The sequence below is a fragment of the Canis lupus genome, chromosome 7 (assembly GCF_048164855.1).
Source record: "Canis lupus baileyi chromosome 7, mCanLup2.hap1, whole genome shotgun sequence".
In the NCBI taxonomy this organism is placed as follows: Eukaryota; Metazoa; Chordata; class Mammalia; order Carnivora; family Canidae; genus Canis; species Canis lupus.
The window spans coordinates 48,706,859-48,718,344 of record NC_132844.1 but is presented as its reverse complement, the minus strand read 5'-3'; the positions used below and the strand labels follow the sequence as shown (position 1 = coordinate 48,718,344).

The following is an 11,486-nucleotide window of genomic DNA, read 5'->3' as shown; positions in this document are numbered from 1 at the left end:
ATATATTACTTCTACAACCATGCGAGAAAACTAAGAATCTTGAAAGCGCTTTATGTTTTAAATAAATTATATTACCTTCTCCTCTACCTTTTTATCTCCTAAGCTTTGTGATTCTTGTAGTTGTTTCAGAGATTCACTAAAGAATGTATTATAACTTTCTTGAAGAGATTTCACTTGTTTTTCCAATTCATTTCTTTCTTCATCTGTCATTCTATAATAACCAGAAAGTATGAAAAGAGGAATGCAAGTCGTTAAGTGTAAAGATGACATATTAGGCTCAATGATTTTGTAACGTAAAATCCTTTTCTAAATAATCACATGGCCATAAAATAAAACTTCATGTACAGATTGCTCAAATCTCAGAATGACTGTATAGGAAAATTAAGGATGGCCTTTACTCATCTAAGAATCCTTCCCTTGCCTGAGAGACTGGAGAGAAGAACATAAACAAATACATCAACACTTTTCTAGCACGTATACATTTCTAAAATAACAGTGCTGTTATATGACAGAGGGAAAGATCCTATTATTAGTTCCAACATGGAAACGGGACAGAAAGATACCATTACTCAAGATAAAACTTATTCAAAGCATGAATAAAGATGAAATTTACAGGAAATTAACCTGATTCTCTAAGGTGCAGTACAAAGTCATTGTGGCATAGTTCCTGGGGACAGTTTCACAAAGAGTTTAAGAAAAGGGTAGATTTTTTTCCTGCCTGTGACACTAGCTGAAATATATGAAGTGCCTTATTGGAAAAAGTAAGACCAAAATATGAAAAAAACAGGTTATTACAAGTCTCAGCAAAGAAAATAAAGAACATACATATTTTACAAAAAGTAAAGTCATAGAGAGCACTAATTAGAATTAATTCATACATATTTTCCAAAAAGTAAAGTCATAGAGAGTACTAATTAGAATTAAGACTTGGCTTGGAATCTTTATCACTCACTAGCTACCCATCCTAAGGTCTCTGAGCCAGTTTTCTGTAAGTGACTACAAGTGACAGCTAAATTGCTAAATTTATAGTTGTATACTACATTAAGTAAATTCCTGAGTTCTATTTTTAAAACCTCAATTAAAATTTACCAGCTTTTGGGACACCTGGGTGGCTCAGTGGTTGAGCGTCTGCCTTTAGCTCAGGGTTTGATCCTGGGATCCAGGATTGAGTCCCACATCGGGCTCGCTGCATGGAGCCTGCTTCTCCCTCTGCCTATGTCTCTGCTTCTCTCCTCTGTGTCTCTCATAAAAAATTAAATCTTAAAAAAAAATTACCAGCTTTTGCTTTAACGTTAAGACCAATTTTCTACTTTGAACAAAAGAGCTAATGAAAACCAACATACTTGTCTCCATGTTTTGCCAAAAACAACTGCATGGTTTGAAGTGTTTCAGATAATTGCTCCTTCTTGGTTGATATTTCTTCACTAGAAATCTGCAAGGTTTAGAAAACATATTGAAACTCTCCCCTAATAAAGATGAGAAAATAGTAATTTTTAAAAACTAATCAAGTTTTAATTAAGATCCAAATGATGGGTGGCCCAAGTCAATATACTTATCAGTTATTATCAGTGTACAAGCCTGGATAAGAAGAGTACTTTATCTAGAATGCAGATTAAGACTCTTTTTCTAACCATAATGCCCTCATTTTCATGAGGAAATAATATGGCATTATGTGGTTCTCACATTTGTTGCAGTCCAACAGTGAATGAAGGTTGTCTCAACTATCGCAGGTGGCCAGAGGTTCTTCACTGACCCGGTGTTACCCTTGTGTGGTGCAGCACTCAAAAAGATATATGAATGTGGGACACTACTCTAGAAGAATATCTTCCCTCCCCCAAGTTCCTGTATGCCCTGCCCTTTTTAAAAAAATTAATGTGAAAACAGTAATCTGTAAGATCTGCAGACCAAGATTAAATAATTTCTAAAATTTGCAAAATTCATCTATGATAGGGGAATAAAATTGATCTGTTTAAGGAAAAGCAAGAGGTTGTAACATTTTTTCCTACTCTCTCAACATATCACTTCTGAATACTCTATTTTGGAAATTGGATGCCATTCTTTTAAAAGGAACAGAAATGAGAAGAAATGATGGGCAAATGAAAAGGTGTATTCTCCCCCAATGTACTCTATTCAGAATACAGCCAAAGTCTATTTTTCATGGTTGCGTATAATCATGAGGCCACACTGATTTTTAACACACACATTTATTATGCTATCAAATTACCTTAAATTTCACTTAACAGAAAGACCATCAAGTACTTATAGAGACTTGTAATTTAGGCACTATGATCTGCATTTAAAAAGTATCTGTCTACTTTCATGTCTAGTAGGTCTAAAATGGATTTAGTAACGTTTTAAGGAATTTAAAACCGCAGAATAAGAAAATACCAAGCTTTGTAATCTTCATGTCTCAAAAGAAACTTGTTCTCCTAAGAAATCTTTGCTAAAGTTTATGTCCCTATTTAAGTTCTTTCCTACCTGATTGGGAGAACAAAGAGGGAGAAGATACTTTAAACTAAATATTCACATAAAGTTACATTGAAGGTTTGGAGTTTAAAATACCAAATATAATTACTTTCCAAGTTCTGATTGCCTCCACACAAATATGAAATACAGTATGTAAGACTATGGGCTAATATGGCTTTATTTCAACTGAATACTAATTCAAGTATATACTCTGGTCTGTAAACTTCTCCAATGGGGAACCCCAGATACATTACATCTGCCTCATATCATAGCCAAAATTAGACAAGACATTGAAGCTTCCCTTTATTTAGTTATATCAACAATGTCTGTTTCAACTGATGACAAGTGAACACTGATGCAGAGGTAGAAGAGGAAGCTAATGATTGCAGGAAGGCAAGTAGGAAAAGTATTTGAGGAAAAATGCTGATTAACTTAGTGGAATTTTTTTTTTTTTTAATACAGCTTCAATTCCAGGGCTATCACCAGCAAGCATCAACACTGGATCTTAGATCATCAACACCCTAAGAGCTTCAAGCAGTATCATCCAACAGACATCACAGGGCACTAATAGCTCATGAGCTGTGCTACTCAACCACTGCCAAGAAGTTGAGGAACAGAAGATAGCCCTCTGCACAAAAGAATTCATGAAGGTAAGGGAAAGAATTTGGAATTTCCAGTGACTGACTAGAGAACACTTCTTTGTAAAATACTAAGATCCAGGGAAGCACAACTAAATGAAATCCTCAAAAATGTTAATACCTGAGTTTGTAGTTCTGTTGTTTTTGAACCGTTTCGTTCACCTTTGTAAGAATGAGACCATATATCTTTACAATAAGGAGTATGTGGATTTACTCTGAACACAAAACATGATGACTCTGTTCTTTAGCAACTCTCTTCACTATAATCAAGAAGCAGATATAACCACTAGGAGAAGCAGTAATATATACAGGTCAGGTTTTGGAATCAGAGACACTTCCTTCTCCTACATACTTTGATTCCTTGATCAACTTACTTAACCTCTCTGATCCTCATTATAATTGCTTATAAAAATGGGGAAAATTAAGGTAAAGAACTTAAGTGGTTTTTTTTCCAGTTGACCATGTCAATTCAGTAAGTTCTACCCACTATTATTATTAAACCAGAGCCTCAATGAATACCTTTTGCTTAGAAAAGGGAGATTTTCCAGCCTTCTCGCCATCTTTTAATGTCTTGCTGATATTTGATACCCATTTCTGTAATTCTTTGGCTTTTTCAACATGCTCTTTCTTTTCTTCTTCCAGTGACTTCTGACAAATGTGAGTAATTAGGAAAAAAAGACATATTCCAGTAAATGCTTAAGCTGTTAAACTGACCTCTCCACAGAAAACAATGTAGAAATATTTTGTCATCACACACCAGTTACTGAGTATTTTATTCATTCACTTAACCATGTTTTTCAAGTCACATGGCAGATGTAGTTCCAAAATGTTTATGGTAGCAAAGAAAGCTGTGACTCTCTGGAATGATCAGTCCAACCTCCCAGCTGGTCTATCAATATGACAAATAAAAAAACTCAATTTTATTCATGAAGCACCAGAAGACCTTTGAAGTGCTGCCTTTGCATTAGCATTACAATCACAAATGTCTAGACAGAAAAGTATCAAACAATGGAAATCTGAAAGAACAGTGAATGTGTACACACATATGAAAGATACACAAAATGAAGAAAAATCTCTCCCCATCTTCCAACACACAGTAATGCTACTTTTAATTAAGACTCTACCTGGAAATGGGAAATTGTGGTAAACATTTAATATGTAAAGAAGGTTACAATGTACAGAAAAAAATTTTTTTTCACTATAGCCTCAGGGATGTGGGAACAAATTTATATCTCTTTGAATCCATGGTGCTTTTCGAAGTGCTCTTTCAGGGAACGTAATAGATCATTTAATAACTGGGAAACCTAATGTCCAGCTGGATCCTTCCAGTGATGAAGAATTCTGAAGAAAGGATGCTATGAACTTGCTGGAGTTCATCAAGCTTACTCCATATTACAGTGAAGGCAAGATCAAAAAAATACAAAACCTTAACTTAAAAGCTAAAGGAAACCATTTTGAATAACAGTAAATATTTTTTTACTTCCAATTTTAAAAATTATTCTCTCTTCTGAACAGTCAGCTATATTCAGCCCTCAAGAAATAAATGGTGCTTGGAGTATGAGACACGATTGCTAGACTGTGTGTTTGATACCATCATGCTCTCAACAGATCATATGAAGTGGATAGCATCACCTTTGTGCAAGGTTATTTAAACGTGTCCTATTAGGAAGAATAGTAGAGGCTAGAAATTCCTGTCATCAAAGGTTCAGATACTTCTAAGAGTTTAAGTCCTGTGTGGAAGTCAAAATCAGCTTTTTCTAAAGCTTCTTTGTATGTCAACTTCCTTTTCGTTTGAGGACACATTATATTTCTGACATAGGACTTTTGATCTTTGAGTTTTGTAGCAATGAAAACATCTATAATACCTACTTGGAGAGCCTCTTCTATTGACAACCGGGAATGAATCTGTGGCTCGATCAACCCCCCTGTCAAGTACTGAAATTCCAAACATCTGATTCCCATTTCCTTACTTATGATATTTGCATTCACAGCCTCCACCACTGACATGACTTTGTTAGTGACGGGATGGCCAATCCCTGTGATTACTAATTCACACTGTCGAAGCTGCTGGGCAAACCCCTCATCAACAAGACCTCTATGCAAAGCTTCTGCTACTCGATACTTTTTGCCAGTGAGAGGATCAATTATCCCCCCTGTACTGACTTGGGCTTCAAGGCATCTGAGGGCAGTAATCCGGTCAACCAAATTTCTGCGGGAGGCCTTCAAGACAGAGATCCTTTCCCCGCTAGTGGTCAGCCAGTACCCTGCAATAGGACTGTGTGAATCCTTCTTGGGAACCAGCTGGCTCAGCAAGCAATCAGCAAGTTCTGTAAGTGTGATGAGTCCTTCCTGATACTTTCTGACCCAGGCTTTGTCAAGTGTTCCCTGCTCAATAGCTTCATTAATATTAAACTGTAATCCTGTTTTAGTATCAGTCAGCATACGAGAAGGATGCCCGTAGGATTCATAAAACGTGGCTTCCTTCCACTGATACTGTTGCCCTGAAAGCTCAAGATAGGTACTTTTTTCAATTAGGTTTCTCTGGAAAGCCTCATATGCAGTCAGTTCTGCTCCTGTTTTAATATCTACTACAGAAATCCTATGGGTTTTCCCTACATTGAGATTGGAAATGTTCCTCTCCCCAAATGGAAACAGAAAGCACTGGCAGTCTACATCAAATACACACATTCGCAGTAATTCTGAGTAATAGAGAGCTTGCTTGTTATTGGGATTAGGGAAAACTCTTGTGTTGCTGGATGGCTCATGTAAAAATTGTAGGATGGCATTATTTAACAAGCCCTGTTGCAGAGCAACCTCTGGAGGAATGCGGATGCCTCTCACAGGGTCAATGACTCCCCCGGTGGCAATCTGGGCCTCCAACATATGTTTACCTCTCTGTCTGTCAAGCATTCTATTTTCCATAGCCTGGAATACCGACAATGTCTTAGAAGAATATGAGTATCCCAGGGCTGCCTTCTCTGCCTCAAGAAGCCTAATCTTGAATTCAGCGTCAATAACTCCATTAAGGATTGCATCTTCAACAGAGTATGTGTGACCTGAAATGGGATCGATTATGAAACCTGTTGCAGCCTGAGCTTCTAAAAATGCTAAAGCTATCATTTTGTCTATTATGATTTTTTTGGCTGCTGAGGCAAATGAAATCTTTTCTTTTGTGGATTCTAGATACAGTCCCGCAATTGAGGTGGCTTTCGTCAAAAACTTGCTCAGGGTTTTCTGAACTTCATCAATAGTCTTGAGACCAAGTCGCAGCTGCTCAACTGTTTTCATGTCCAGAAGCTTAGCTTCAACCAACTGCCTGCCAGTCACTGTGCACCGGAGCCCCTGGAATTTAAATTCATCATCCCTAACTGAACATATGTGATCACCATCCAAGTTCTGGAAGCTCTCTGGTTCTGAGCCTTTCTTAAGAAAATCTCTCTTGAGTCCACTGGATGCTCTGCTCCCTTCAAGCATCCATTCTTCAGCACTGGGACTTGAGTTCTTTTCTTGTTTTAGTGTGGTGACTTCTGTGTGCATATCATACTGCTTGTTCTTAGCTATCTGTAACAGGAATTTAGGAGACATTAAAAGTCATCTAAAAAACATTGTCACTTTACTCATCCTCAATCCAAATATGATTCCTACAATAACGAAGGTAAGTAAAGAGAAGAAAATTTTCAAACCAAAGAGGGCTCAGGGACAAGTAGTAGTATTTCGACAGACTGAAGTTTACTTTAAATGACAACTAAGGTATTAAAATGGTATGTTTAGGAGCACCTTGCTGGCTCAGTCAGTAAAGCATGTGATGACTTGATCTTGGAGTTGTAAGTTCAAGCCCCACTTTGGGTATAGAGATTACTTAAAAAGACAATCTTTAAAAAAAAAAAAAGGCAGGCTTAAAAAAGATTTGAGGTGAAATCTCTACAAAGAAACTATAGAAATTAAAGTGAACTAGCTTGGTTTTACTAGCTTCTAAAAAAAAACATTCTTCAGAATATAATACCATAGATCTAACCATTACATCTGTGTATTTAATCTCAAACATTTAAAAATTAAAGAATGATAATTTATAGTAAAGATTCAAGCCAATCTCTAGATATCTATGGCATAATTTTCCGCCAGAACTACAAAGAGCCAATCTCACTCAACATTGTTAAAAAAATTTAGTCTAGCAGAGAAAGGAAACAAGAGAGGAAACATGGTATGAGGTAGCTAATAAGGTCTCAGAATCCAGAGTATACCTCCAACGGGGCCAAAAGCTTCGCCAGGTCCATTTCACATTTGTCATCTTGATACCTAACCAGGGGCCTGGAATTGTACAGAGCCTGATCTCTTATCTTCTCGATTTCGGATAGTTTTGTAATAGGGTTTGTCTCATCGAAAGTTATCTGTAATTCGGTGCTTGTCTGAGAATAATACTCAGAGTAACATTGCTGGCTTTTCTCTTTCTCAGGTGGACCCCCTGATGGCCAGAACTGGACTTCCTTTGGTATTTGTTCAACAACCCGATGTTGCCATTTTTCTTCTGACTGCTGTGGGTCTTGATTCCACCTCAACAGAGGAGACCTGGCCATTGGGTGAAGCTGCCCTGTGTTCCTAGAGGGCAGGTCTCCAGAGCGCGGACACTCATTTACTGCCATCTCAAACTCTGGTTTGAAGGTACAGTCTTTGGTCGGGTTCTTTTTTTGGATTTCACTCTGGAGCAAAACTAATTGATGTTCATGTTCCTTTATCTGTTGATCCATCTTTTGCTTTAGGCATTCAACTTCACGTTTCTGGGCTACCAGCTCATCTTCAAGTTTCCGACATTTCTGGTAATGATTTGCTTCCACATTCTGTCCTTGCTGCATTTGCTCACGGTATTGCTGAAGCTGTCTTTCAAGTTCTCGGATATTTGTCTCACAGAGCTTGGCATTCTCTTGAGCTCTGCAGTTTTCTCGCTGAAGAGACACGAAGTCAAGCTTGATGCCTGAAATGTCATTTTCAGTGATAACTTTAGAGTCCATTAACTTTTCCATCTTTTTCCGAAACTCCTCTGCTGAGCGTTTGAACTTGTCAGATTCCTCCTGAAACAGAACCATCTTTCTGTGGGTCATCTGCTCCTCTATGGTCTTTAAGTACAGTTCATCTTGTACTTTTTTCAACTTGTTATTTAACTCTTGCACCTGAGCTTGCTGTAGCTGTACCCTCTGCTCCCCTAGTCGCTTCTCCTCTTTGGAAGCATTCAGCTCTGCGCTCAGATTTCTAACTTCTTTCTCAGTGTTCTGGATGATAATGTTCTGCTGGTCACACTTTTGCTTAAATTCACTTACTAAATTTTGACTTTTGGCCAGGTCTTCCTCCAGGCATTTAATTTTTCTATGGAAATCCTGTTCTGTTTTTGTCTGTTTATGCAAGTGTTCATTTGTGTTGCGTAGCTGATCTTTAAAACCATCTGCCTGAATTTTCAGGGCTTCACATCTTTGTTGAATAGCTTGTTTCTCTAAAACCACATTTGCCGATTCTGTCTGAATTCTCTGCATCATTAACTTGGTTTCATTATTCTGCCTAGTAAGCTCATCTACTTTTTGTTTTAGCATTTCTGCACAGTCATTACTTTTCTTCAATTCTTCATTAAGCTTCTGGATTTTATCATTATTTTCTTTCTCAGCTTTAATATTTTGAAGCAACTGTGCATGGCTTTTCTCAAATTGCTCTTTTAGATGCTCTGATTTTCTCTGGCAGAACCGTATTCTTTCATTAGAGGATTCTTTCTCAGCCTGGAAAGAATTAACTTGTGAATTTAAGTGCTGAATATTCCTCTCAGCTATAGCATGGGTCTTAGTGATCCTGTCGACTTCTCTTTGCAGTTTCCCTTTTTCCTGCTGAAGAGATTCTAATTCTACTTCATAATTGTGCTTTATTTTCCTAAGGTCATTAGCTTCTTTCATGACTTCTTCAGCTTTATCTGTGGTTTGGTTCAGCTGTCTCCCCAGTTCTCTGAGCTGCTGGGAATACCCTTCCTCCACCTGATCCTTCCTTTCCAGCTCTAACTTCAGGCACCGCAGTGTATTATTTGTTTCTTCTAGTTTTTCTTTTAGCAAACGAGCCTTTTCCTCAGATGAGGTTTTTTCAAGCTGAAGGGCATTAAGTTCATACTTCAGTTCTCTCATGTCTTTCTCAGCCTTCCTATTGGCGACCGTTAGCTCGTCTACCTGCTGTTTGAGTTCTTCTGTCTTTTGTCTGTCCTGCTCTTCCTGAAGACCTGCTACTCCTCTGTATGAGGTAGGCTGTGCAACCACACAGGCTGGCAATGGCTTTTCTCTACATGAAAGCTGAATGTCCGCTATTCTTCTTCTTGCTTCCAATTCAATCTTCTGCTTTTCTTTCAACCGGTCCTCTGCTATCTGTTTTTGAAATGTCAGGTCTTTTTCCATATGCTTTATCAGCTTTAAGAGCTCCTCCTCGTTGTCTCTCTTTCTTTTTAATTCCTCCATTAACTTATTTTTTTGTTGCTCCAAGTCATTGAGACTGGAATCTTTTCTTTTAAGATGATCTTCCAGGGTTCTTCTTGTAAAGGTGTTCTCCTCTAACTGGTTCTGGAAACTCAGGAGGTTTTCTTCTACCGCTGCTCTTTTGGCCTCGGCCTCCAGCGTGAGCTTTCTTACCCGCTCCAGCTCTCGTTCTGCAGCCTCCTTCTCCCTCACGATGGCTTCTAGCTCCCTGCGGTACTGCTTGGCTTCGCTCTCAGCCCTGATTTTCTGCAGAGCAATGTCTTCTACGTTTCTCTGTTGCTTTCTCAATTCATTTTCCGCAGCCTCCTTGACCTTGGGAAGTTCTTCCTCTACGCGGGACTTTTGTTTCTTCAGTTCTGCTACCATTTTCTCCAGTTCACTTATTTTCCCCGTAAGTTTGCTATTCTCAATCATTGTTGCCTTCTGACGCTGAAGCAGATCTGAATATGCCCCATGTTCAGAAGTCTCCTTACACCTTTTAATCTACAAGAGACGTTTACAAGTGTCAAACCTGTTCTATTAAATTTATCTTAACAAATCTGAAGTGATGCTCATAAAAGTGCTTATAAGAACAAGTGAAACCAAAGGCAGGACAAGCACTATCACCTCCACCATCACCACTGCCACCACCACCTTCCTCAGAGCATAAGCTTCAGAAAGTCAGCAATGGGACAAGACAAAAAAACCCTTTGTGTCAGGTTTGCTAAACCGAATAATCGTTTGTGTGTGTGTGTGTCTCAGGAATAATTTTGTTTTAAAAATTAGCTAGCTCAAGATTTTATAGTAAGAAAGGAGAGACCTTATAAAACATACAGCATGCCCCCAATCTTGTATACATGAGGAAACCGAGGTGCAGAGAGGTCAAACAGTTTTGAAAACTCACACAGTGGGTAAGCGACAAAGTGGGAATAAAACTCACAGTAGCACCCTTTCTGCTTTCACACACTACTCAGTCTGACAAGCTAAAAGCATAAAGGAACTGAATGACACTTAAAAATTTATTTTTCAATACCTAGCCCAATGAAAATTTAAAATAATATTTATCTCTCTCTCTAAGATAAATAAATAAATCTTTTAAAAAGGTGGGAGGGGGCATCTGGATGACACAGTTGGTTAAGTGTCCAACTCTTGGTTTCAGCTCAGGTCATGATCTCAGGGTGGTGGGATCAACCCCCAGTGTTGGGATCCATGCTGAGCGGGGAGTATGCTGGAGATTCTTACTCCCTCGCCCTCTGGTTCTCCCACTCATGTTCTCTTTATCTATAAAATAAATAAATCTTTTAAAAAATATATGAAAATAAAATATTTACATCTCCCTATTTTATGATTAAAGAAACAAAACACAGAATTTTGATACTACTTTGAAGAGTCAAATCAAGAAATAACACAAGGAAGAAAGAAAATTATATAAAAACACATAATTTCTAAAGTTGAATTCCTTATTTGTTTCTACTTGCCATATTATGACAATTATAATAATCAGCTGCTAATGCAAAGACAGCTATAGTCTCTGGGGGCTTTACAAAAGATGTGCTTCATATACTCACAGATTTTGTTGTTGTCGTTAATGACATGCCTCATATGAATCCACCTTGACAAGTACCTTTAGATACTTCATAAATATAAAGATATTTGTTAAGTATAAATGTTTTTAAAAATACACTTAGGGAGTCAACTCCAACATACAGAATAAAATATAAGAAAACTTTTTTTCAATTGATAGAAGAATCAATCTCAGCTGGGAGGAGTACATTCTGTACTGACTATAGGACTGCATGATCAGGGCTAATATAGAATTCCAATTTAATCTCTCTTTATTAATACCATAAGACTATTAGATTCATATCACCAACTCAAAATCCTCATAATTAGAAACCATTTAAATAGA

The 11,486-nt window shown here is 37.7% G+C and overlaps 1 protein-coding gene across 33 annotated transcripts in view; it reads right to left on the bottom strand.

Annotated features, from left to right (window-relative positions):
* The window catches only part of DST (dystonin), a 480,723-nt gene that overhangs the window by 137,457 nt on the left and 331,780 nt on the right, over positions 1 to 11,486 (bottom strand). For 31 of the 33 annotated variants that reach the window (XM_072832497.1, XM_072832507.1, XM_072832502.1 and 28 more), the window contains 3 exons: positions 3,624 to 3,752; positions 1,344 to 1,432; positions 76 to 211 (listed from right to left, as the gene is read on the bottom strand). In XM_072832497.1, the coding sequence (XP_072688598.1) occupies positions 76 to 211; positions 1,344 to 1,432; positions 3,624 to 3,752 (354 nt within the window). Of the gene's footprint in view, positions 1 to 75; positions 212 to 1,343; positions 1,433 to 3,623; positions 3,753 to 3,845; positions 6,666 to 7,345; positions 10,082 to 11,486 lie in introns of those variants that run through there. The other 2 variants (XM_072832498.1, XM_072832527.1) reach the window with 2 other exon arrangements.